Here is a 27,027-nt window from a genome sequence, read left to right as displayed (position 1 = left end):
AGAAAGCAGAGTCAATGATTCAGGTCAAGTAACCTTTCTCAGAACAGAAACTCCACCAGTTATGGTCTGAGGGGACTTGACGTAGATTCAGTGGTAACTTACAAAAGAGAATGGGTAAAAACCAAAAAGAGGGGAAAAATTCAGAGTAAAAGCAAAGTTAATAGTGCAAATTGGATAGCTCTTTCAAAGTAGCAGCAGAGGTTTGATGGACCAAATGTATCACATGAGAATCATAAATCTGAGACACCGTCCTTTACTCAGCCTTACAAGCGTTTTAAATTAACCTCTTCACAGATGTTATTATACTACTCCAGAATAGATGGGACTTGAACCCCAGACCTCGGTCTACAGATACTCAGGTCTTACAGCTCCTTCAACACAGCAGTCCCACTCTATTTCCCTCTTCAAATCTGCCCAACCCATTAAGCTCAATCACCTGCTTAACCAAAAATTGTTCTCTTAACAAAATAGGGCTGCTTCTGTACTCACTGCCATTGGATACCATCCCAACTCCAAAGGGATGTCAGGGAACAAATGCCTCCAAAAAAAAAAGGTTTATAGGATCATAAGGGACATGGATAGTATAAATAGACACTGTCTTTTCCCTGGGGTGGGGGAGTCCCGAACTAGAGGGCATAGGTTTAGGGCGAAAGGGTAAAAATTTAAAAAGGGACCTAAGTGGCAACTTTTTCACACAGAGGGTGGTACGTGTATGGAATAAGCTGCCAGAGGAAGTGGTGTAGGCTGGTACAATTACAACATTTGAAAGGCATCTGGATGGGTATATGAATTGGAAGGGTTGGAGGGATATGGGCCGAGTGCTGGGAAATGGGACTAGATTAATTTAGGATATCTGGTCAGCATGGACAAGTTGGACTGAAGGGTCTGTTTCTGTACTGCACATCTTTATGACTCTATAAAACGTCAGCATTCTCTTAATAGCCTTTTGCACTTGTGCTGAAAATCACCCAATGTGCCCTGATGAATGTGATATTTGACAGAAGTCAAAAAGGACTGGCTCTGCATCACTAATCCCTCGCTGTCTGTCACGCTCAGTGTGTTTATCCAGTGACAAATCAGGCCACCTAAACCAGGAGCGTCCTGCATCTGAACTCTGGTCTGCACGGCATCAGATCACCAGAACAAAGGTGTGGCCACTGACTGGCCCTTGAGCAAATGTCAACAGAAAGCAAAAAAGGAATTTCACACTCACATTTTCGTTTTGGTAATCTTCTGGACTATATCCAGTGCGAAAGTAAGCGACTGCAATTTCATAACCATCTCTAAACATGAGAACAGGACAATTAATATTGCTTCATAACTGGCTACAATTACAGCTTTCACGCCAGGCATTAGCACCTTTCAGAAATGCTTTGAGCAAGGCAAGTGGAACTGATCTAGTTTGGTCAGCATGGACTAGTTGGACCGAAGGGTCTGTTTCCATGCTGTTAACTCTTTGACTCTATGATACTATTTGTACCAAATAGAAGTACAATTGTAACATAAATTTTAAAAATTAAGAGTCAATTAAATTTATTTTGGCAAGAGCTTTCTCTCTGACTCGTAGAGTAGTTCACTTGAGGTGGCTAGGCTAAATCCTCAATAGCACAGACAGGAATTAAACTCACACAAAAAGTTTCTTCTCATCATCCAGGGATCCCCTCTCGTGTATGTCCACAGTCTGTCTTCTTATGACACGAATGTTTCTGTACGGACAAAGAAAAAATTAACAACAGAATTAGTCACGAGGCTGGGAACGTCGGTAATCTGAAATAAAAACAGGACATGCTGGAGAAACTCAGCAGGTCTGGCAGCATCAGTGGAAAGAGGAACAGAGTTAACATGGAGTCCTGGATTCAGAAGAAACTTGATCAGTTACTTCGAAGAGGAGTCTTTGTTGGTCTTGAAATGTAAACGGTCTCTCTCCCCACCGGTACTGCCTGACCTGCTCAGCACATTTTTTTTTTAAAAAGGAGCAATTTTCCTGCACTTGAAAATGGCAGAAAATAGCAGACGCACAGTTCTAAAAACTTCAAAGACCAAAGAAAACTGCTGAAGGTTGTAAAAGCTTTTCACCCTGCAGTTTAATTTCAGTCTGAAATACACAAATTGCTCCAGAAAAATAAAGTGTCTCAACAAAAGAAGTGGAAAAACAGGCTGGACAAAGTACTTAAGGTCACTTAACATTGTCTGTCGCAGCAGCAAAATTTCTGTCAGCTCAAAAAGACTTTCTGCTGGCTCAGTGCCAGGTACATAGTCAATACAACTGCGTGACACTACCCACATGATTGCAAAGCCAACTATGTGTTTTCCTCTGTGCCGAATGACTGATGCTTGTTGGTTGTCCCCCAGTTCCCAGCAGGCAGTTAAGAGTCAACCACATCCCTGTGGGTCTGGAGTCACTATGCCCCCTGGGGCATAGTGGGGAAGGACAGCAGGTATCCTTCCTCAAAAAGGGCATTAACGTGACAGTGGCTCACTGGGGCCCAGGGAGTTAATGAGCAAAGAGATCAGTCAGAGACTGATACAGTTGGGAAAAGGAGTAGGTCAAATAGTCACAAAGCAGAGAATAAGGTATGGCTGATTAATTAAACTACAATTCATTTCAAAGCAAGAGGACTAACAGCTAAGGCAAATGAACTCAGGGTATGGTTGGGAACATGGCACAGGGATATCATAGCAAATACAGAGACATGTCTCAGGAATGGACAAGACTGGCAGCTTAATGTTCCGGGATATAGATGTTACAGGAAGGGTCGAAAAGGGGAGCAAGAGGGGAGGGAGTGTGGCGTTTTTGACAAGGTATAACATTATGGCTGTACTGAGGAAGGATATTCCTGGGAATACATCAGGGGATGTATTTGGGTGGAACTGAGAAATAAGAAAGGGATGATCACCTTATTGGGATTGCACAATAGATCACCAAACAGTCAGCAGGAAATTGAGGAAACAATTTATAAGACAGTCTCAGTTATCTGCAAGAATAATAGGGTGGTTATGGGAGGGAATTTTAACTTTCCAAGCTCAGATTGGGATGGTCATAGTGTTAAGGGTTTAGATGGAGAGGAATTTGTGAAGTGTGTACAAGAAAGTTTTGATTCAGTAAGTGGATGTACTTACTCGGGAAGGTACAAAATTGTCCTACACTTGGGAAATAAGGCAGGGCAGGTGACCGAGGTGTCAGTGGAGGAGCACTTTGGGGCCACTAAACATAATTCTGTTAGTTTTACAACAGTGATGGAAAAGATAGACTGGATTTAAAAATTGAAATTCTAAATTGGAGAAAGGCCAATTTTGACAGTATTAGACAAGAACTTTCAATGTTGATTGGATGCAGATATGCACAGGTAAAAGGTCGGCTGGAAAACGAGAAGCCTTCAGAAATGAGATAACAAGAGTCCAGAGACAACATATTCCTGTTAGGATGAAGGGCAAGGCTGGTTGGTGTAGGGAATGCTGGATGGCTAGAGAAATAGAGGTCAGTATAGACAGAGATCAAGTGGTTCCCTGTAAGAGTTTAAAGACAGTAGGAGTATACTTAAGAGGGAAATCAGGAAGATGAAAAGGCAACATGAGATAGCTTTGGCAAACAGTGTCAGGGAGAATCCAAAGGGTCTTTACAAATACATTAAGGACAAAAAAGGGTAACTAGGGAGAGAAGAGAGCCCCTCAAAGATCAGCAAGGCAGCCTTTGTATGGAACCACAGGAGATGGGGCAGATACTAAATGAGTATTTTGCATCAGTGTTTACTGCGAAGGACAGGGAAGATAGAGAACATTGGAGATAAACAGCGACATCTTGAGAAATGCCTGTATTACAAAAGAGGAGGTGCTGAATGTCTTAAAAAGGTGGATAAATCCCCAGGACCCAATCAGGTGTCCCCTAGAACTCGGTGGGAAGTGATTGCTGAGATATTTGTATCACCGGTACCCACAGGTGAGGTGCCAGAAGAGTGGAGGTTGGCTAATGTGGTGCCACTGTTTAAGAAAGGTGGTAAGGACAAGCCAGGGAACTATAGACCAGTGAGTCTGATATCGGTAGTGGGCAAGTTGTTGGAGGGAATCCTGTCGCCCAGGATTCAATGTATTGGGAAAGGCAAGGGCTGATTAGGGATAGTCAACATGGCTTTATGCTTTGGAAATAATGTCTCTTGAACTTGCTTGAGTTTTTTGAAGTAACACGGAGGATTGATGAGGGCAGAGCAGCAAATGTGATCTATATGAACTTCAGTAAGGGATTCAACAAGGTTCCTCATGGTAGACTGGTTAGCAAGGTTAGATCACATGGAATACAGGGAGAACTAGCCACTTGGATACAGAACTGGCTCAAAGGTAGAAGACAGAGGGTGGTGGTGGAGGGTTGTTTTTCAGACTGGAGGCTTGTGACCAGTGGAGTGCCATAAGGATTGGTGCTGGGTCCACTACTTTTTGTCATTTATATAAATACTATGGAAGTGAACAAAGGAGAAGTTTGCAGATGACACCAAAATTAGAGGCATAGTGGACAGTATAGAAGGTTATCTCAGAGTACAACAGGATCTTGATCAGATGGGCCAATGGCTGAGCAGTGGCAGATAGTTTAAATGTGAGGGGCTACATTTTGGAAATGGAAAAGTCAGGGCAGACTTATACACTTAATAGTAAAGGTCCTAGGGAGTGCTGCTGAACAAAGAGACCTTGGAGTGTGAGTTCATAGCCCCATGAAAGTGGAGTCACAGGTAGATGGGATAGTGAAGGCAGCATTTGGTATGCTTTTCTTTATTGGTCAGAGCATTGAATATAGGAGTTGGGAGGTTATGTTGTGGTTATGCAGGACATTGGTTAGGCCACTATTAGAATACTGCATGCAGTTCTGATATCCCTACTAATAGAAAGGATGTTGTGAAACTTGAAATGGGTCAGAACAGATTTACAAGGATGTTGCCAGAGTTGGGGGGTTTGAGCTATAAGGAGAGGCTGAATAGGCTGGGGCTGTTTTCCCTGGCACGTTAGAGGGGTGACATTATAGGTTTATAAAATCATGAGTGGCATATGGTAATTAGCCAAAGTCTTTTCCCCAGTGTGTGCAAGTCCAAAATTAGAGGGCACAGATTTAAGGTGAGTGGGGGAAAGCTTAAAAGGGACCTATGGGACAACGTTTTTCACGGAGAGGGTGGCGAGTGTATGGAATGAGGTGCCAGAGGAAGTGGTGAAGGCTGTTACAATTACAGCATTTAAAATGCATCTGGATGGGTATATGAATAGGAAATGTTTAGAGGGATATGGGCCAAATACTGGCAAAGGGACTAGATTAACTTAGGATTTCTGGACAGCATTAATGAGTTGGACTGAAGTGTCTGTTTCCATGCTGTACATCTCTAGGACTCCAAGTGACGACAGTGATTATATCCCTACGAAGTTCACAATGAAACTTTTGTCTGACATTCTATTGAACTAAACCCAATGGTCACCAACCTACCCCAGTGGACACATACTTATTCCACAGCTCCATTTCCAAGCAGCGTTGGTCAAAGATGTTCCTTGAGACCTTTTCCACTAGGAAGAGAACCACCGCCCTAGAAAAGGAGAGAAGTACAGTTAGGGCTGGGTTTACACATCGTGCAATCATCAAGTACCTTCGAATTGCTGACAAACAGAAGTCTTCGTCTGAAATTGTAGTCTAAAGAAACCAAATGTACTGACTGGGTCAGAAAGTTAGGATGAAGGATTACTGGACCCAAAACATTAACTCTGATCTAGGGTGTAGGGTGTGCAGATCCCTTTCTAGTCCCACTCCGCTGCTGATCATAACAGGTAACATTTAACCAGAATGGTTGTACTGCATTAAATTATCTGACACCTATGGGACCAGGAGTATACCCCAATTGATCAAATATTCTGGATAATCAAGAGGTCGATGCAATCAATGTAAAAACAAACACTAAGTGATAGAAATGTAATGCAAAGGGTATACACATCACCGTTAAAGTTTATTTACAGCATAAGTCACTTAATTAACTGTTAATATTTCATGTGAATATACCTGAACGTGCATATTCAGCCTGAAGTAAATAAATTAAAAATTATAATAATTGGACAGAATATAATAATATATTTTGTGGCGTTTGAGAGTTATATAATTTTTGCCAGTTTATCAAGAGTGCCAGTTATAACAAAGTTTACTTTACACTGGCTTCAGACTTTAACTGGTTCAGTATTGATAATAATTCAGCCAGGTTTCTTTTGTCAGCAAGTAGTTTATTACGAAACCTATAAAAATTCAAACATGCAAAGATTATTGACAAAGTAAAGCTTAGATGGTACAAAGATTGATAAGACTTAGCCAGCAATGTCGTCATTCCATGCATGAATGAATAAAGACAAAAAGGTCTAACACTCCACAATCAACAAATCTCTAACACCTCACAAAAGATGTATGATTCTTCATTTTTGATTACCGCCACCAAAGGCCATTCCATCACAGGCTGCCTTAGGTGACTGCTCACGGTTTGGAGGTCCACGTTTTCCTGAAACCACACCTCCCCTGGAACCTTAGAAACTGCATTCCAACACTTTGTCTCTGGCACGACTCCAGCTTTTCACAAACCCCCTGTCAGCTTCATCAGTCCAGCGCTGCTCCAGGATTCGACTCCTGAGTTTTAGTTGCACGGGGCAAAAACTGCATGTAGGCTTTCAACTCCTAGCCTCTGCTGCTCTGAACTATTAACCGTGCAGTGGCTTCTTCAGAACACTTCACAGCTCCTCGATCCTTCAGCCCTCACTACACAAAGGCTATTCAACTGTTCTTGGATTTCAGAGTCCTAGTCAGACTGAACCCATGTCTTTCAGTTGCATTTAGCAGCACAGGTAATAGCAGCCCTCCTCACATGGAACCCACTTTCTCTCATCTTCTCCAAGTCACAGTGACAAAATTTATTGACCCCTGAACTGCCTGAGGAACTTACTGAAATGCTCACCTCTATTGGTAGGCAGAACTGAATTGAATGGAATGGTCAAATGTAGGAAAACCTTGGAACTGTTCCACATTGATGGATTGCTAGCTTAAGGCACAAAGTGAACACAAACAAAAAGGAATGCACCACAATTGAGAGTTTGCTGATCTCAGCCAGCGTGCTCCATTGATCGCAGCTTTTCATGCGGAAGAGAAACAAATTGAGCAGTGACCTTACAGAGAATGATAAAATCTTAAGGGGCATAGATAAAGTGAATAGCAAGAGTCTTTTCCCTAGGGGGGGTGGAGGAATTCAAAACCAGGAGACATATTTTTAAGGTGAGGGGAGAAAAATTTGAGAAGGACATGAGGGAATGTTTTTTTAATAACACGGGGGTTTGTGAAGTACCACACGGAGGAAGTGGTGAATGCAAACAGTTACAGTAGCTCTTCAATACCTGATGGTTGTGTTTTAGTGTAACCTCGCATTATAGAAAAATCATACTTTAGATACAGCGTTGGTGATGTAATCACATTACAGCCAACACATATTTTAAAAAGTTCATGCTTTTGAAACAGTAACCCCAATTCGTCAATCTCGTTACAGCAAATTCATGTTAACAAAATGTACATTACAGCAGAATGCCCTGTGCAACATTTAAAAGATATTTGAACATGTATACAAGAAATGTTCAGAGGGATATGGGCCAAACGTAGACAGGTGGGACTAGTTTTAGTTTAATTTAGGAACATAATTGGTATGGACTGGTCAGACCGAAGGATTGTTTACATGCTGTATGACTGTGACTGTAAGTGAATCCAGGGTCCCCACTCCAGACTGCCAACTATTGTTAGATGTGTAAAGGAGGGGGAAAATATCTTGCATGCATAGACCGGGTTGGCTAAATGGCCCCCTTTTCTGTAAGCTGTCAGAACGATTTACATTTCCCTTCCTAAAGGTTCTTTACACTGTGAAGTGTAGTCACAACAACTTGCATTTATATAGCATTTTAAAATAAAGCAAGCAAATGTGCTTTACTACATGTCCTAACAAAACATTTGCAAACATCTACTGCTGTTACAGCAGAGGTCGTAGCCAATTTGTATACTGTAAATTTCTATTAACAACAGGACAACAGCCCAATAATCGGATTTAATGATGATGCCTGCTGGAATTCCCCACAGTATCTGCCAGAGAACAAACAAGCAGTTTTGGATTAGCATGTCGTCTGAAAGACTGCACCTCCAACATTACAGCACAGTACTGAGGGAGTGTTGCACTGTCAGCCTGAAGCTCAAATCATGCAAGTAGGACTACCTGCTGACTCAGCGGTGAGTGTTTTACTGATTGAGCTGTGTATTACTGGGGAAGGCCAGAGGAGAAATCGAAGGGGACCTGGCTGATCATTTTGCATCATCGTTAGCCATGAGGTCCCAAAGACTGGAGGATAGCGAATGTTGTGCCATTATTCAAGAAGGGCTGCAAAGAAAACCCTGGAAACTATAGACCAGTAAAAGCCCAACATCTGTAGTGGGTAAGTTACTTGAGAAGATTCTAAGATCTACATGCATTTGGAAAGACAGGGTTTAATTAGGAGTAGTCAGCATGGCGTTGGCAGTGGGAGATCATGCCTCCAATTTGTTAGAATTAGTTGAAGAAGTGACCAAGATGGTTGACGAGGGCAGGGCAGTAGACGTAGTCTATATGGGATTCGGTAAGGCCTTTGATGAGGTTCCATATGGTAGGCTGCTCTTGAAGGTTAGATTGCATGGAATCCAGGCCAAGCTGGCAAATTAGATACAAACTTGGCTTGATGATAGGAAGCAGAGGGTAAGGATGCTTGTCGAACTGGAGGCCTGTGATTAGTGGGGTGTCTCAGGGGTCGGCACTAGGCCCATTACTGCTTGTTATCGATGTCAATGATTTGGATGAGAATGTACAAGGCATAAATTAGTACGTTTGCTGATGACACTAAAACCAGCGGTATCGTGGACAGTAAGAAGGTTATCAGAAATTGCAGCAGGACCTCGATCAGTTGGAGAAGTGGGATGCGAAATGGCAAATGGAGTTTAATATAGATAAGTGTGAGGTCTTACATTTAGCAAAGTCAAATCAAGGTGAGAGTTTCATGGTGAATGGTAGGGCCTTAAGGAGTGTAGTGGAACAGAGTTCAGGTGCACGGTTCTCTGAAAGAGGAGTCACAGGTAGACAAGGCAGCGAAGGAGGCTTTTGACACACTGGCCTTCATCAGTCAGGATATTGAGTAGAGAAGTTGGGAAGTTATGTTGACATTGGTGAGGCCGCACTTGAAGTATTGTGTTCAGTTTTGGACACCTTGTTATAGGAAGGATGTTATTAAACTGGAAAAAGAGTGCAGAAGAAATTTACAAGGATGTTGCCTGGAGTCAATGGTCTGAGTGAGAGAGGTTGGAGCGTAGGAGACTGAGGGGGGACCTTATAGGAGGTATATAAGATCATGAGACATGGATAGAATGAATGCACTGAGTTCATTTCCCAGGTTGGGGAATCAAGGACTTGAGGGCCTCAGTTCAATGGAAGAGAGGAAAGAGTAAAAGGGAAACTGAGGGGCAACATTTTTTTAAAAAAACAGAGGATGATATGCATCTGGAATGAGCTGCCAGCAGAAATGGTTGAGGTGGATACATTAACAAAATTTAAAAGGCACATGGACAAATACATGGATAAGATTAGATTAGATTAGATTCCCTACAGTGTGGAAACAGGCCCTTTGGCCCAACAAGTCCACACTGACCCTCCGAAGAGTAACCCACCCAGTCCCATTTCCCTCCGACTAATGTACCTAACATTGTGGGCAATATAGCACGGCCAATTCACCAAACCACATCTTTGGACTGTGGGAGGAAACCGGAGCACCTGGAGATATAACACATGCAGACACGGGGAAAATGTGCAAACTCCACACAGACCTTCGCCTAAGGCTGGAATCGAACCTGGGACCCTGGTGCTGCGAGGCAGCAGTGCTAACCACTGAGCTGGGTCGAGTGCAGAGAAAGGGAATTAGTGTGGATGGACATTGTGGGGTCGGCACGGACCAGTTTGAGCCAAAGGGCCTGTCTCCGTGCTGTAGGAGTCTATTAGGTAAACTCAGAGGTATTAGGTAAATGCCCATAAACGAATGGCCTTCCAGGCAAGGTACCAAAGACCAGCAAATGCTCAAGTATGGCTCCATCAGTAACCAGCAACGGTTGACAAGTGGACATCAGAACTAACATACATCATATGCAGGTACAGGTAGATGCAGGTACTAAACTCAATTTGTCAACCATCAGGTGGTGACTAACATTTACAGCTTCTAAAAGCCTGAATTTCTTCCTTCACCAATGGCTGCACAATCCTAGTTACACCCCAGTCTGGTTTCAAGTTTGAATTTTACTTACGACGGTGATCCATATAATTGCCACGCTTTTGCGATTCCTTCAGCAATGCCCTTTACAGCAGGGTTACTCAAGACCTTAGCTGCTTCATCAGATTTTCCCCAGAAGTTCAGAACATGCCTGATGGCAGCAGAAAGAAAAAAACAACATAAATGCCCACTTTTTCATCAAGTTGTTTAAAAACAGGATAACACGAACACCACAACTTTGAAGGATACACAACATCAGCAAATTCATGTGCACAAACCCTTAAAGAGCAAAGAGACAGCCCAATGGGGATTAGAGAGGTCACCAGCACAAAAAGGGAGGGGATTACGATACCCTACCATCAATTACCATCAGCTGGGCTACTGAGCTGAAAGGACATTGTAGGACACTATGGACTTCATAGAATCCCTACAGTGAGGAAACAGGTCCACACCAACCCTCAAGACCCATTCCCCTATTTACTCCTGTATAATGTAACTAACCTACACATTCCTGAACACATTATGGACAATTTAGCATGGCCAATCCATCGAACCTGCATATCTTTGGACTGTGGGAGGAAACCAGAGCACCCAGAGGAAACACGCACACAGACACACACACTGAGAACATGCAAACTCCACACAGACAGACACAGTCACCCGAGGCTAGAATCAGACCCAGGTCCCTGGCTCTGTGAGGCAGCAGTACTAACCACTGAGCCAACTTGAAGAGGACACGTCCAGGAGCGTGACTGAAGGGGCACTTCAAATGTAAACTCAGTTTTTCCTTTCTGCAGATACTACCAGACCTGTTGGGTTTCTCCAGCAATTTCTCTTTCTTTATGCTTTAGAAAATTACCATTTTTTTAAAAATTGCATATTTTAAAATTTACTTCATTTTGTTTTAAAAGCTATTCAATTCAATAAAGTTGAAACTCAACAGTACAAAGTATATCAATTTCCAAGAGAAAATGATTTATATTCTTCTGGCCCAACTGAACCAAAACATGGCCTTTACATTGAGCAAATCTATTTTCCTATTCAAATCAAAGTTGCTTTGTTTGGAATTTTAATAGCCTGCCATCTTTAAATGGCAGTTACATTTTATACACAAAAGTTAATTGAGAAAGCCGAATTTGCATGGAAAAGTCCAGATTCAGGCCACTCTGCCCAATGTAAGCATTTTTGCCCACAAACCTCCATCTGTCGCAGCTGACAGACAGCTAGTTCTGTTTATTGTTCATTCATGGGATGTGGGTTTCACGGGTTGAACGCAGGGATAGAGTCCCACCTATGTGATGCGACAGCAATATATTACCAAGTCAGGATACGGAGTGATTTGGAAAGGAACTTTTAAGTGGCTGCGTTGCCTCATACCTGCTGCTTTCTGGATGGTAGTGGTCCTATGTGTGAAGGTTGCTGTCTAAGGAGCTCTGGTGAATTTCTGCAGTAGGTCTTGCAGATGCTCAGTAGCAGCAGTGTGTACCATCAGTAAAAGGAGTGTATGTTTATCGAAATAGTGCCAATCAAGTGGGCTGCTTCATCCTGGGTGATATCTAGCTTCATGGGTGTTGGAGTTGCACCCATCCAGGCTGGTGGGCAGTATTCCATCACACTTCAAAAACATGCCTTGTAGATAGTGGTCTGGCTTTGGGGAGTCAGGTGGTGAGTTACTCGCTGTAGGATTCGTAGCCTCTAACCTACTCTTGTAGCCATGATCAGTTCAGCTTCTGGTTAATGGTAACCCTTTGGATGCTGATAATGGAGAATTCAGTGAAGGTAATGCCATTGAATGTTAAGGGCGGTGGTTAGATTGTGTCTCATTGGAGATGGTCATTGCCTGGCATTTGTGTGGCATACGTGTTACTTACCGCTTACGAGCCCAAACCTAGACGTTTTCCAGGCCTTGCTGCATTTGCTACTGGACTGCTTCAGTAGCTGAGGAGTAATGAACGGTGCTGAACATTGTTCACTGATAATTGCACATTCCAACTTCTGACCTTTCCATGGAGAAAACATCACTGACAATGCAGCTGAAGATGGTTGGGTCTAGGACATTACCCTGAGGAACTCCTGCAGAGATGTCCAGAAGCGGAGATGGCTGACCCCCAACAACCATGCCCATCTTTGCGCCAGGTATGAGACTAACCATTGGAGAGCCTCCTCCCTCACCAATTTCCATTGATTCTGGTTTTGCTAGGGGTCCTCGATGCCAACCCCAATCAAATGGGCAACCACTCTCATCCTCACACAAAGGAGAGATCAATTTCAATTAACTGTCAAAATCTCTCGTTCAGCTCTTACCTATGTATATCCGGGACTCGCTCAGCCAGTCCTGCGTAACTAGCAGCAATGGTATTAATTTCTATTTGTTTTAAGGAAACATTGTGATCAAGTCCTCTGTCAAACATGTAGTCCGATCTGTTTATACCTAAAGTAATTGGCTGAACAAGGAAAAGGGGAAAGAAAAACACAAATCAGTCAATATAAAGAAAAAGCAAACGGGGAGGCAATTCCAAAACAAAATGCTTCCTCTTTTAAAACATAACTTACATGGCAGAAATTTTAAAACATGTACAACCCCTTTAGAATTTAACGTAGCTCCACATTGTTATCCCAGGTATCCCTAATCTTCACCTCTCACTATCCTGAGAGGTCACTCAAACCAGTTATCTTACTGTTCTCTTATCCAGAGGCACAAATAAAACACACCTTTCCTGAGCTTAAAATCACCCAAGTTCATGCTGATTGTAATCAAAACCAAACTCTCTCAACAACAACCACCTTCATTTATATAGCACCTTTAGCATAGCAAAACATCAAAAGTTCAATTTGTGAATTAATTATCTGAACTACAAGGCAGAGATTTATTTGGAACACATCCCCTGCAAAAAAAAATGCATATTACAGAAGGACAAGATAAGATGCCCCTTATGTTCAAATAGCTGAGAGACATGTTTTTTTGTTTTTAAGGAAGACTCCTCTTCAAAATAGGAAACAGGGTAAAATATTACACATATATCAAGGTTCCAATCCCTCAGCAATAGCTCCACATTAAAACAGACGAGGGGGGGGGGGGGGGGAGAATGGAACAGCATTTATTTATCCATTTGATTCCCTACAGTCTGTTCCATCACTTACTTGGATTGTGTCTGAACGCTTGTTTATCTGAGGAAGGGTCATTGGACCAGAAATCATTAACTTTCTCTCTACAAAGATGCTGTCAGACTTGCTGATTTTCTCCAGAAATTTCCATTTTTGTTAGTTGCAATCTAACCTTGTTCACTGTCCACTATACCACCAAGCTCAGTGTTGAACATAGAATAGAACAGAATCCCAATGGTGTGGAAGCAGGCCATCCGGCCCATCGAGTCTTCACCGACCCTCCAAACAGCATCCCACCCAGACCCATGACCCTACCCTATCCCTGTAACCCTGCATTTTCCATAGCTAACATCCCTGAACACCACAGGCAATTTAGCACAGCCGAATGACCCCAAACTGCACATCTTTAGATTGTGGGAGGAAACCAGTACATTTGGAGGAAACCCACGGAGACACTGGGGAGAATGTGCAAACTCCACATAGACAGATACCCGAGGGTTGAATCAAACCCAATTCCCTGGCGCTGAAGCAGCAGTGCTCATCGCCGAATCACCATGCTGTCATCTTACCATCCACGCTTTCTGTATTCTTATCTAAATCATTGACATAAATTACAAAAGTGGATCCAGCACCAATCCCTGTGGACCACCACTGGTCAGAGGCCTCCAGTAGAAAAAAAAACTGGCAGTGCATTTTTCAAACATTCAGTCCCTTAATCGCGGGTGCTCAGTAGCAACAGCATGTATCATCTGTGAGACGTACTGCAAAAATTCACAGCGTCTTCCAAACCCACGCCCACTATCACCAAGGACATGGGCAGCAGATATAGGGAAACAATCACCAATCCTTCAGTGTCGCTGGGTCAAGATCCTGGGTGGCACGGTGGCACAGTGGTTAGCACTGCTGCCTCACAGCGCCAGAGACCCGGGTTCAATTCCCGCCTCAGGCAACTGTCTGTGTGGAGTTTGCACATTCTCCCCGTGTCTGCGTGGGTTTCCTCCGGGTGCTCCGGTTTCCTCCCACACTCCAAAGATGTGCAGGTCAGGTGAATTGGCCATGATAAATTGCCCGTAGTGTTAGGTAAGGGGTAGATGTAGGGGTATGGGTGGGTTGCGCTTCGGCGGGGCGGTGTGGACTTGTTGGGCCGAAGGGCCTGTTTCCACACTAAGTAATCTAATCTAATCCTGAAATCCCTTCCCTTATCACATCATCCACCTGCAGAACATGGTCTTTTCTTTCATTCATTCATGGGATGTGGTGTTGCTGGCTAGCCAGCATTTATTGCCGGTCCGCAGTTGCCTTTGAAGTGAGTGTCCTGCTAGGCCATTTCTGAGGGCAGCCGAGAGTCAACCGCATTGCTGCGCCAGTTCAAGTTGACAGCTCCCCACCACCACCTTCTCAACGGAGCAATAAACACTGGTGCAGCCTTCACATGAACAGAACAAAACATTACCTCACCAACACAAGAGCAATTAACGAGGCATTAAAAACGTTTCTCTTAAGCTGCCCAGCCACTGGGTAATCCCTGGGTAGGTCAATCATCACGCTGCGCACGGACCTCAGAGATCCACCCAGCCGGAAGAAAAATTAGAGGAGCATTGCACAACAGCACTCGCACCTCAATACAGAACTTTTAAAAATTCCACTCAGCAACACTGCACACTGCTCCATCGGCACAAAGACCAAAACTGTACCGACGCCCAAGATAACCCCATAATCCACACAATGGGGTCAAGAAACAGCAATGTAGATTTTAAAAAAAGATATTTAACCTCATGACAACGTAAACTAAATTGGACCAAGGATGAAAGGTACTTGCAGGTTCCACATTCTAGATACCTTTTTGAAGTGAAGTTGAACGTCAGTGTGATCATTAAGGAAGAGTTCAAGTTCAATTAAACATGGGATGGAACAGGAAGGGTGAAATAAAGGTTCCCTCACGACCAAGTGCATAATGATGCGCCACTTAGCCGAGCATTATAAACTAGGGTGTGTCCAAGTGTTCAGTTCCTACCCTGCTCTGCTCTAGGGTGGTAGCAATTAGGGTACTATAATTGGTCTAAATTGCCCTTCCCCCACCCAGTCAGCTAAAAGAGAAAGAATGCGGTGCACTCTGAGATACTGCATGGAAACCAGCTCTTCAGTCCAACTCGTCAGTGCCGACCAGACAGCTCAATCTGACCTAGTCCCATTTGCCAGCACTTGGCCCATATCCCTCTAAACCCTTCCTATTCATATACCCATCCAGATACCATTTAAAATACTGTAATTTGTTATGGACCAGATCAAAACATTTCAAGAAGGTAGCCCAGACCCTAACTTTGCTGGTTGTTTTAAGCAGGTGTAAAGTGGATATTCCAGGAGGGATGCAGCTGGTCAATCCACTTAGTTTTAACCAAAACAGAATTTATTTACAACATTACTGAATGAAACACAAAGACAACTTATCTGAAAACCAAACACATTATCCCAACTTAATGATACTGTTCCAATGACTTGCAACAATCCCCACAAATACTCCTTGGCCAAAAAACAAAAAAGGAAAAAACTAACAGGTTCTGACAGGAAGGATGTCAGAGAGAGGGAGGGTCAGCATGGACCTGCTTCTTTGGGTCCAGTAGCTTTACAACTACCTGATTGCTTTCAGTGAATAACCAGACCGAACCAGACCAGAGTAAAGCAGAGCTGGGAGAACTGGCCACTCCCTTTTCATTGTACAAGGCTTTTTGAAAAAAAAAACTTGAAAGCCTTTTCCCGAGGCAGTATCTGTTAGCTATAATCAAATTGGCCTTAAAACCCTTCAAATCCAGACTTTTTGGAATCTCTGTTTTTACAACCTCTGAAAAAACAAACCAAGGACAGCATAACCATGTTAAAGGAGCAGCATCGTCACAGATTGTACCAGCCTCCACCACTTCCTCTGCTAGCTCACTCCTTACATGCACCACCCTCTGCATGAAAAAGTTGCCCCTTAGGTCTCTTAAATCTTGCCCCCCCCCTCCCCTTAAACCTCTACCCTCTAGTTTTGGACTCTCCTACCCTGGGAAGACTACTTAGTTATTCACCCAATCCATGCCCCTCGTGATTGTATAAACTTCTGTAACATCAGCCCTCAACCTCCAATGCTCCAGTGAAGAAAGCCCCAGTCTATTCAGCCTCTTCCAATAGTTCAAACCTTCCAGTCCCAGCAACATCCTTGTAAATCTTTTCTGCACCCTCTCAAGTTTAACAATTTCCCTCCCTTACCACCTTCAATATTTCAGGGGAAAAGCACATGTACAATCGAGAAGATGACAGAATCAGGGCAGAATGTGTTACCCCACTATAGTTGAACAGCTGCTGGCACGTTAAATGGCCCACAAGGGCGAGATCTTTAGTGAATGCAGGGCACCTGTATGCCCACAGAATCCTACAATGTGGAAACAGGCCCTTCAGCCCAACAAGTCCACACCGACCCTCCAAAGAGTAACCCACACAGACCCATTCCCCTACTATTCTACATTTACCCCAGACTAATGAACCTAACCTACACATCTTTGGATTGTGGGAGGAAACCAGAGCATGTGGAGGAACCCCACACAGACACAGGGAAAATGTGCAAACTCCACACAGACAGTGGCCAGAGGCTGGAATCAAACCTGGGTCACTGGGACTGAGGCAGCCGTGCTAACCACTGAGCCACTGTGCTGCCCCACAGACCCCTCAAACAAGACCTGATGGAAATCTAGGTACTGTGGAGAAGCAGAAAGAATTTGGGGATCGGTGTATAAAATCACTTAAAAAGCTAGTGGACAGCTACAAAAAAAAAGCTGGAGTTCTGCCTTTGTCCAATTAGGGATCTAAAGGAGACAAACTTATGATACAGTTAAATAAAATCACTAACTTTTCATATAGATACCTTTTTTAGTGGCAATGAGGTCCACAGATTCACCACACTTTGGCTGAAGAAATTACTCCCTTCATTCTGAGGCTGCGCCCTTGGGTCCTAAGCACTCTTACCAACAGGGACATCTCTTCCAGGTCCCTCAGTATTCTGTAAGTTTCAATCAGATCCCCAACACCTCCCCCCCCCCAACCCCCCCCAACTCACCCTTCTAAACTCAGAGTACAGACCCAGGATTCTCAACCACTCCTCATTATAACCCCAAAGGTCTCTAGGACCTTTGTTGTGAACCTCCTCTGCAGCTCCTCCAATGCTTGAATATCCTTCCTTAGATATAAGGTCCAAAACTGCTCATAACAACAATATGAAGAAATGGTGATCAAGGTTTGAAATGGTCAAAATGCTCACCCAGGATGGTGGCAGGGAAGAATAGAACATAAATCCAGTAACAAAAAAGTGTCAAGACATTCCCAAAACATCAAAATTAGAGGGAACATGCTCATGTTGCACAAGCACAAATTTCATCTGATGCATCGATAAAATGTGCCATTTTAGTGGGACAACACAGCTGACCATCCTGCCCACAATGACCCAAGGATAAAGGCCAGATTCTATAAACGATATTACTGAAAGTGTCCCACAGTTCAAGAGGACTTTACATTCACACAATAGTCGATATGCTGCTGTTCAAATCAAATAAAAATAAAATAATCTCTTACATTAAAAAAAAGGATTCATTTTCCCCATGCACCCCATTACAATAAAACAAGATCACTACCTGGGCAATACCTTCTTTGAGCACTTCTTTATAGATGCTGAAGAGACCAGCTGTAAAATCATCCACTTCGACAGTGCTGAAAGAGAAATGGCAGAGAACAGTTACTTGGCATTTCTCTAGCTGGAGATGGACATCACTGGCTGGGCCAGCATTTATTGCCCGTCCCTAGTTACCCTCGAGAAGCTGATGGGGAACTGCCCTCTCGACCTGCTGCAGTCCATACACTGTAGGTTGGCCCACAATGCTCTGAGGGAGGGAATTCCAGAGGTTTGATCCAGTGACAGTGTCGGAACAGTGACACATTTCCAAGTCAGGATGGGGACTGGCTTGATTACAGCAAAGCTTCAAGGCTGCTCACTGCACAATCAAAACACAGGCACGTTAACGCTCTGGAATTTTTCAAGCACCGTTACCAGTGGTGATTGCATATTGATTTGACAGAGCGAGTGGAGTTGAGTGACCTGGACAAAGGACCTGGTTTCTGAGGTTTTCCACATTACAGCTCATCAGGATCAGAACCCCAACACAAAACAAAGAGCAATATCACAGGAAAACCATAATTCTACCAATTGCTATTAACTACTACTTTGATGATTATAGCTTACTTTGAGATTGAAAGTAAATAGGAGAACTATTTGCAGGTTGCAACTAAAAAAACAGCAAGTACCGTTAAAAAAAAATTAGTAACTCAGTAAATAAAGTAGATGTCTGTCTAGGTAATGTGTTGTAACTGCATGATACAGGAGCTGGTGGACCACATGGTGGTTCATAGTGACCCCATCTTTACTAAGTGTTGGTTGCTTGAGGAACTCCTGCTCAGAGTTGATGAGCTGGAGTCAGCACTTCGAGCACTGCACCACATTGGTAAGTACAGACATGAGACAGCTCAGAGAATCCCTTATGGACTCAGACCTGTAAGTCTCTCTCTTAGTTCATCCCGGAGATCATACTCTTTGGAAGTCTGGAATTAAAAAACCTCTTACAGACAGATTAGTATAATTTTAGTCATCCATTGTATTTACCAATAGAATCACTGTTACAACGTAACACCGATACCTAGAAGCTAAACTAACGAGGTCCTAATTACCTAGGAGAGTAGGGTACCAGATCTTCAAGTGCCCCAGCAGCCTACTCTGATGCACTGATACAAAGTGACTTCCTTTATACAAAAGTTTACAAATACATTGCATGTTCTTAATTAGACAGATAACAGTGAAAGATAATAATTCGTAAGGAAGAAAAGTTAATTGATAGGTCTTTGTACGCCTGACTAATCACTCCTACAGGCCCTAAGTCATTCAGCAGGTGGGAAAAACCTACCCAGCCAAGATAGGAGTTTATCTTGCTAGCAGGCGCCGATCATAAAGAGGTACCAGTCTGAGCCAATTGGAGAGTTCATAATGTAACCTTGCACAGGTTGCATGTCAGAAACAATTATGTCACAAAATGGCTTCTTAGCATGGAGGACAAACTTTTGACCGTAAAATGACCATTGTGCCAGAATCTCTTCAATGTTAGGTTTAGAATAATTTCTAAGCTAGGAGCAGATTCCTGCTTTCTAAGCACCGAATCATTCTGTACCGGAGGCGGAGATGTTACCATAAGATTCTCAGCTGTTACTAGGGGACACAGCTTTAAATTAAGGGGTGGTAGGTATAGGACAGATGTTAGGGGTAGATTGTTTACTCAGCGGGTTGAGTGTTCATGGAATGCCCTGCCAGTAGCAGTGGTGGACTCTCCCTCTTTATGGTCATTTAAGCGGGCATTGGACAAGCCTATGGAGGTTATTTGGCTAGTGTAGGTTAGGTAGGCTTCAGTCGGCGCAACATCGAGGGCCGAAGGGCCTGTACTGCACTGTATTTTTCTATGTTCTATATTACATTTAAACTGACTAATTTGTCTCAAATTAAATGTGCTTTCCTTTCAGGGTTGTGATTCAAACTCAAATAAAACACAAGATCTAATTAGTTAGAATTGACAGTGGGGCAGTCTGTAAGGTCTATAGAGTGATCTGCAAGAACAGCAAGTAAGTTAAAGCTTCAACAATATTACCTTCTACAGACTTAAAAATCACAACACCTGGTTATAGTGACTATAATAAACATAATATAAATCATGACTAACCTGGTGTTGTGTGATTTTTAACTTTGTACACCCCAGTCCAACACTGGCATCTCCAAATCATGACCTTTTACAGGGTTTGTATTTAACAACTGGTAATGGCTGCTCAATATCAAAGTCCCAAAATACAATTAAATTCAATCCATAGCAGGTAAGCACTAAGAGTTAATTTTCCACTGGCTTCAGCAGCCTCAGCACTAAAATGGTCTCTCTCTCTCTCGGTCTCTCTCTAGTGTCCTACTGAACTCTCAAGTCAGGGTCTTGTAACAGCAAAGATGTTTTACTTTCTTTGTTTGCCCCACTTGCAAGGGGTAATAAGAATCCATTATAATTGACAGGATCTGATGTCAATTACAAGGCTTTTGGTAGTACAGAGTTTCGTTTCAGGGTCAGAATCAAACACGATCACAATAATGACCGGGAATGTTATCACCTGGTGTCCTGTTCATATAGATTCACCAATGCTAAAGCAACTATTCTTAATTGCCTTAGAGCATCCCGTTATCACTTGGTGAGCCCAGATGGCCCTATCTTCTGCATAACTTGAGATCCCCTCCCCCCTCTTTTTCTGAGCCTTCCTGCCTGTCTATTTTCTAGTGCAGTAAATGTGGTCTATAATTCAGCATTATATTTTAGTCTAAATGTTTAAAGACAAGTTTTAAGGCTATAGACATTCTCAACATCACAAAAGGGGAAAGAGTTATCTGGGTACGGTGTTTCAGGAGGCAGTCACACCCCTTTCATTATCTTTGAAATGTGGTCGGTGGTCAGGGAGGGGAGGGTGTGACTACGAGTGAGGCAGGTAGACGGATCCTGGAGATAGTGTTGAAGGAGCTTGTCTAACAGGTTTGAGATTCTTGCTCCATGTAGATGACAGCAAGAGGATGAGCAAATTGACAACAGCACCATGGTACAGGCAACCATTTAAGAGCAGAGGGGGTAGGAAAAAAGAAATGTCGTTATAAATCAGGGATAGTATAGTTAGGGGAACAGACATCGTTCACTGTGGCCAGGATGGAGTCCCAAAGACACTGGTGCCCGGGTTCAGGATTACCATCTGGACTGCAGAGGAACATGGAGTGGAAGGGGGAAGACCCAGTTGTTGTGATCCATGTAGGTACCAACGATATAGGCAGAAAAAGGGGAAAGAGATTCTGCTGAGGGAATATGAGCAGCTAGGGGTTAAACTGAAAAGCAGAACCAAAAGAAAAAACAATAATTTCCAGATTGCTACCCGAGCCACAAGCTAACTGGTAAAAGGTCAACAAGAATAAAGAGATAAACATATCGCTCAAAGATTGGAGAGGAGGAAACAGGTTCAAATTCATGGGACATTGGCACCAGTCGTGGGGATGAAGGGAGCTGTTCCAATGGGACAGGCTCCACCCTTATCATACTAGGACCAGAGTCTTAGTGAATCACATAACTAGGGCTTTAAACTAGATAGTTTGGGAGGACAATTATGGGAAAGGTAAGGTGATGAGGGCTCAGAAGTTAATGTTTCAAGAAAAAAAAAGTGTCAGGAGTCTAACTTCAGGCACAGCAGATACGGGGATAACTATGAGAAGGGGCCAGTCAACACAGGAATGAGGATGTTGTACTTAAATGCATGCAGGATAAGAAACAAGGTAAATAAGATTGTCGTGCAGACGGAAATTGGCAGGTATGATGCTGTGGGCATCACAGAGACATGGCTGGATGGGAATCCAGGCTGGGAACTACATATCCAAAGATAGGTGTCCTATTGAAAATGACAGAGAGATGGGCTGTTGAGTAAGAAATTAAATTAAACTGATAGCAAGAAGTGATTTGGAAGGCATAGAATCTGTGTGGGTAGAAAGAAAGGAAAGAAAACAAAAAAGACCCTGATGGGACTTACGTACAGGCTTCCTGACAGTAGTCAGGATGAGGGAAAGACAATAAAGTAGAAGATAGAAAAGGCATGCAAGAAAGAGACATTGCTGCAATAATCATGGAGGACTTCAAAATGTAGATGGACTGGGAAAATCAGATTGGTAGCAGATCCCAGAGATAGGAATTCATGGAATACCTACAAGATTTGTTTTGGAGCAGATTGAAGAACCCATGAGGCAACAGGCAGTTCAGAATTTGGGGATATGTAATGAGGCAGACATGATTAGGGAGCTGAAGGTGAAAGAGCCCAACGGGGCAGTGACCATGATATGATGGAATTCACCCTGCAGTTTGAGAGGGAGAAGATTGAGTCAGATATAATGGTGTTACATTTGAGTAACGGTAATTACATGATGGACGAGCTGGCAAGAGTTGACTGGAAGGGAAGCCTAGCAGGGAAAATGGTGGAACACCAAGATTGGTCATTGGATCACTGGAGAATGACATTGGAGAGGTAGTAATGGGGAATAAGGAAATGGCAGAGGGACTGAACAGGTATGTTGTATCAGTCACACCAGAACTTTGAGACAGTCAGGGGTTAGAGGGGAGTATAGTGGCCACCACTAAGAGAAGTTGCTGGGGAAGCTGAAAGGTCTGAAGGTGGATGAATCACCCAGACCAGATGGAGTGCACACCAGGGTTCTGAAGGAGATAGCTGAGGAGAATGTAGAGGCATTGGTGGTGATCTTTCAGGAATCACTGGAGTCAAGGAGAGTTCCAGAAGACTAGAAAATAGTTAAAGCCATTACAACTCTCTGGAGTAGAGAATTCCACTACCTGCTGAGCAAAGAAAATTCCTTTGCATCTCAGTTTTAAATGAGTGCCCTTTTATTTTATAAATATGTCCGAGTCGAAGAGTCCTCCACTGCTAGAATTCGCTTCCCAATAGAAGCTCAGGATTAGCAGAGTGGAACTTTTCAATTAAGTGGATGGCTGAAAACACAGTACATAATTTTAAGATGAGTTACTATGGACTTATGGCTGTATCCTTCTGGAATTCCCATAGTTGGCTAACTTAGGGTCACACTGACAATTTGCTATTCTATAAATTCCTTCAGCACTTTGAATTAAGGTGTTCGAATTCATTTTTTAAATACGTACATGTTTAACAACAGCAAATTTCCTGTCGTGTTCATATATCTTTTCAATGATAAACTCTAGTTTAGCAGAATAGTGTAAGCTGGCCCGGCCCTTCAGGGGCCAAAACACTTACCTGGATAGTATTTCTAGCCAGAGTTTTTCACAGTTAGGAACATGATTCAGCCATTCAATCTGTTCAACCTGCTCTGCTATTCTGTGAAGCCATGCTCTGGCTTTGCCCTTTCATGGGATGTGGCCGGTCACATTTACTGCCCATCTCCAATTATCCCTTCAACTGAGAATCAATCACATTGCTCTGGGTCTAGAGTCACATGTAGGCCAGATTAGTTAAGACAGATTTCCTTCCTTAAAAAAAGGGATTGAGTGAACCAGATGAATTTTTAATGACAATGGATAATAGGTTTTGTGGTCACAGTTATGGAAACTAGCTTTCAATTCCAGATTTATTAACAGTTAATTTCCACCAGCTGCTTTAGTGAGATCCATGTCCCTAGAGTATTTGGCCTGCCCTCAGGACTACCAGTCCAGTTACACTACCACTGTGTAATTATCTCCAGGCTGTCCCAAATCCTTCTGGAAGGCTCAGTGGTTAGCACTGCTACCTCAGTACCAGGGACCCAGGTTCGATTCCACTCTCGGGCTGCTATCTGTGTGGAGTTTACATGCTCCTCTGTGTCTTCTGGGTACTCCGGTTTCCTCTCACGATCCAAAGATGTGCAGGTTAGTTAGATTGGCAATGCTAAATTACCCGTAGTGTTCAGGAATGGGCAGGTTAGGTGCGTTAGCCTTGGGAAATGCAGGGATAGGGTAGGAGGATGGATCTGTGACGGCCTTCAGAGGGTCAGTGTGGACTCGTTGGGCGGAATTGCCTTCTTCCACACTGTGGTGATTCCAAATCCAAGTCTACAAATTTGAAGTTTTTAGGAATGGTCTGTTTCCACATTGTAGAGGCGCAATGATTCCAAATCCACCTGCCTGCCTTAACTCCATATTCTTGTGTCCCTTGGCCAGTAGAAATCTGCCTGCCCATCACTGAAATAGGAAGTTATTGCATTAACATCTATTACTTGTTTAAAAATTTTTGTGCAATGAGGCAGTTTGCTAGCTTAACCAAAGTTCATCGTCAAACCCAGAATACAAGTAGAGGCCATTCAACCTGTAACATTCTCAGTAACAACCATCTAAACAGCACCCCACCCAGATCCTGAACCATACACCCATCCTATCCCCACAATTCCCACCCAGCCTACACATCCCTGAACACTATGGACAATTTAGCATGGCCAAACCACCTAACCTGTACATCTTTGGACTGTGGGAGGAAACTGGAGGAAGCCCATGCAGATACAGGGAGAATGTGCAAACTCCACACAGACAGTTGCCTGAGGATGGAATCAACCCAGGTCCCTGTCACTGTGAGGCAGCAGTGCTAACCACTGCCCATCCCTAATTACCCAAAGGGCAACTGAGAATGAACTGCACTGTTGTGGGTCCAAGTCACATGTAAGGCCAGAACAGGTAGCAGATTTCCTTCCCGAATGGATAACAGTGAGGCAAATAGTTCTTCATGTCAGTCAGTAATGGTTATACGGTCCCGGTTAGGTGAGCTTTTCATTCCAGAATTTTATTGAAATCAATTCCAGGTCCCAAGAGCACTAGGCTAGACCTCTGGATTGCTAGGCCAGTGCTAATACCATCATAGCACTACCTTTCACAATTCTTTTACCCTTTAAGTGAAATGCTATTTCTGAATTCCTCTTCAGGTGGCCTGTTTTCGAGATTGTCGTAGGAGTTCCCATCAATGAGGAAAGCTTCAATGCATACAATTCAAACTCTCAATCTCAATCCCTGTTGAACTTAATATGTTCCATCAGACTACAGGGTTATTTATACAATGGCTCTCCAAATCCTGCATTAAGAAGTTCTGTAACATAACAATCACTTATGATTTGTTAAGTAAACTAGTGACACTCCATTCAAGGACAATCTGCCCTTGCTATAATGCGGTGCTGTTTGACCAGAACGTTTTGTAGTTTGTAACGTGCTCAGCATTGTCAGCTGGCACATCAGTACTCACAATATTGTTACGTATCTTTTCTTGGAGACACACAACTTTCTAAAAATTGCCTTCCTAAACAGTGGGTGATGTGAAACAGAACAAAATGGAGAATAGAGAACATCTCAGCACAGTAACTCCTCACTTAACATTGCAGCTGTGTTCCTGCTAAGTGCAACTTGAACTGAAAGAAAGTCACACGTGCCAAGTGTTACGATCCCAGTCAATGACATTACTAGACAAAATCAGAGCTCAGAATGAAACCTGGTGTGGAGGGTTATGCGTATTATTTTAATGGGGTAGCACAGCGGTTCAGAGGTCAGCACCACTGCTTCACAGTGCAACAGATCCGGGTTAGATTCCACCCTCGAGTGACCGTTTGTGTGGAGTTTGTACATTCTATCAGTGTCTGCCCAAAGTTTCCTCTGGGTGCTCTAGTTTTTTTCCCCGCAGTCCAAAGATGTGTAGGATAGGTGGATTGGCCATGCTAAATTACCCATAGCGTCCAGAGATGTGCAGGTGAGGTGGGAAATGATGGGTTACAGAGATAGGATAAGAGGGTGGGTCTGGGTGGGATGGTCTTCGGACTGTCAGTGTGGACGTGGTGGGCCAACTGGCCTGCCTCCGCATTGTAGGGATTCTATGATTTTAACATTTTGGTCATTCACTGAAATACAAGTACAAGTACATAAGGCTGCAAAATTTTCTTCAACAATAGAACGAAAATGTATTAAAAAAAGCAAAAAAAAACAAACAAATCAAAAACAAAAAAAAATCAAACAAAACGAAATAGCAAACACAAGTGTTAAAAAATTTAAAACTCACAGAAAGACATGCTCCAATGTCATCAGTATGACCCCACCATCCAGAAATAGAAACCCTTTTGTGACGTAAATTCTATTCAACCGATTCTTCCCAGTTCTTTCCCACAAGAGCAAAATCTTCTAACGTGAATAACCTTAAACCCGAGGGCTTAGATTCTCTTAGCTTTCAATAATATGCAGATGTCTAACCAAACACTTCCAGCCTGGAAACTGCACAAACTAACTTCCTACTAAAGGTAACTTATGCTGTGAACTATTCCACCTTTTTTAGAACAGAAAATATATTGCGCTACTGACCCCAGTCAGGTATCCTACAGAAGTGCTCAAAGGCTTACAAACTCAAGTTTTCCCAAACTAAAATCCATTCTGGATTACCTTAAACCAAAAACAAGCTAATGACCATCAACCTTGATCCTTCCAGTCATACACACAGCACAATACTAAGAACCTTCCATTAACACTCCAGGGTGCCTGCCTCGTATCACGTATTGCAATGGATCAGGATTATTCAGTCCTTCACAAAAGTAACCAACCAACATGCATGTGTCACTAGTTTGAATTCCAAACTCGAAAAATGTGAATATAATCAAACATCATGTAAGTGAATCAAATTCTTTCACTGAATTAAATACAAAAGCTTCAGTGAAGTTTGCTTCACCTTTCTCATCAGAAAATAAACAATAAAAAAATTGAAGTTTAAATACTGTACACGCTTAATTTCCTGTTTCTGTAGACAAAATAATTCAAAACAAAAAAAGAGAGAGAGAGAGAGAGAGAGAAGTGGCAAATGGGAGAATGGTTTCTAAATGGCGATAGTGGAAAAAGGTAGCAGAAACAGAAATCCTAGTGCCAAGTACACACAACGGTCCAATTACACACAGGTTTTTCCAAGTGAAACAACATAGTATGGGGCAAAACCCAAAATGAT

At 43.0% G+C, this 27,027-nt stretch overlaps 1 protein-coding gene across 3 annotated transcripts in view; it reads right to left on the bottom strand.

Moving 5' to 3' along the window:
* Nucleotides 1-27,027, bottom strand: part of gss (glutathione synthetase) — a 56,819-nt gene that overhangs the window by 11,817 nt on the left and 17,975 nt on the right. For all 3 annotated transcript variants that reach the window (XM_072556269.1, XM_072556270.1, XM_072556271.1), the window contains 6 exons: nt 18,084-18,159; nt 12,622-12,761; nt 10,352-10,468; nt 5,475-5,555; nt 1,629-1,706; nt 1,214-1,283 (listed from right to left, as the gene is read on the bottom strand). In XM_072556269.1, the coding sequence (XP_072412370.1) occupies nt 1,214-1,283; nt 1,629-1,706; nt 5,475-5,555; nt 10,352-10,468; nt 12,622-12,761; nt 18,084-18,159 (562 nt within the window). The remainder of the gene's footprint in view (nt 1-1,213; nt 1,284-1,628; nt 1,707-5,474; nt 5,556-10,351; nt 10,469-12,621; nt 12,762-18,083; nt 18,160-27,027) is intronic.

The sequence above is a fragment of the Chiloscyllium punctatum genome, chromosome 37 (genome assembly GCF_047496795.1).
Source record: "Chiloscyllium punctatum isolate Juve2018m chromosome 37, sChiPun1.3, whole genome shotgun sequence".
NCBI lineage: Eukaryota > Metazoa > Chordata > Chondrichthyes > Orectolobiformes > Hemiscylliidae > Chiloscyllium > Chiloscyllium punctatum.
Note: the sequence above shows the minus strand (reverse complement) of the source record. Positions and strands in the feature narration are given on the sequence as shown.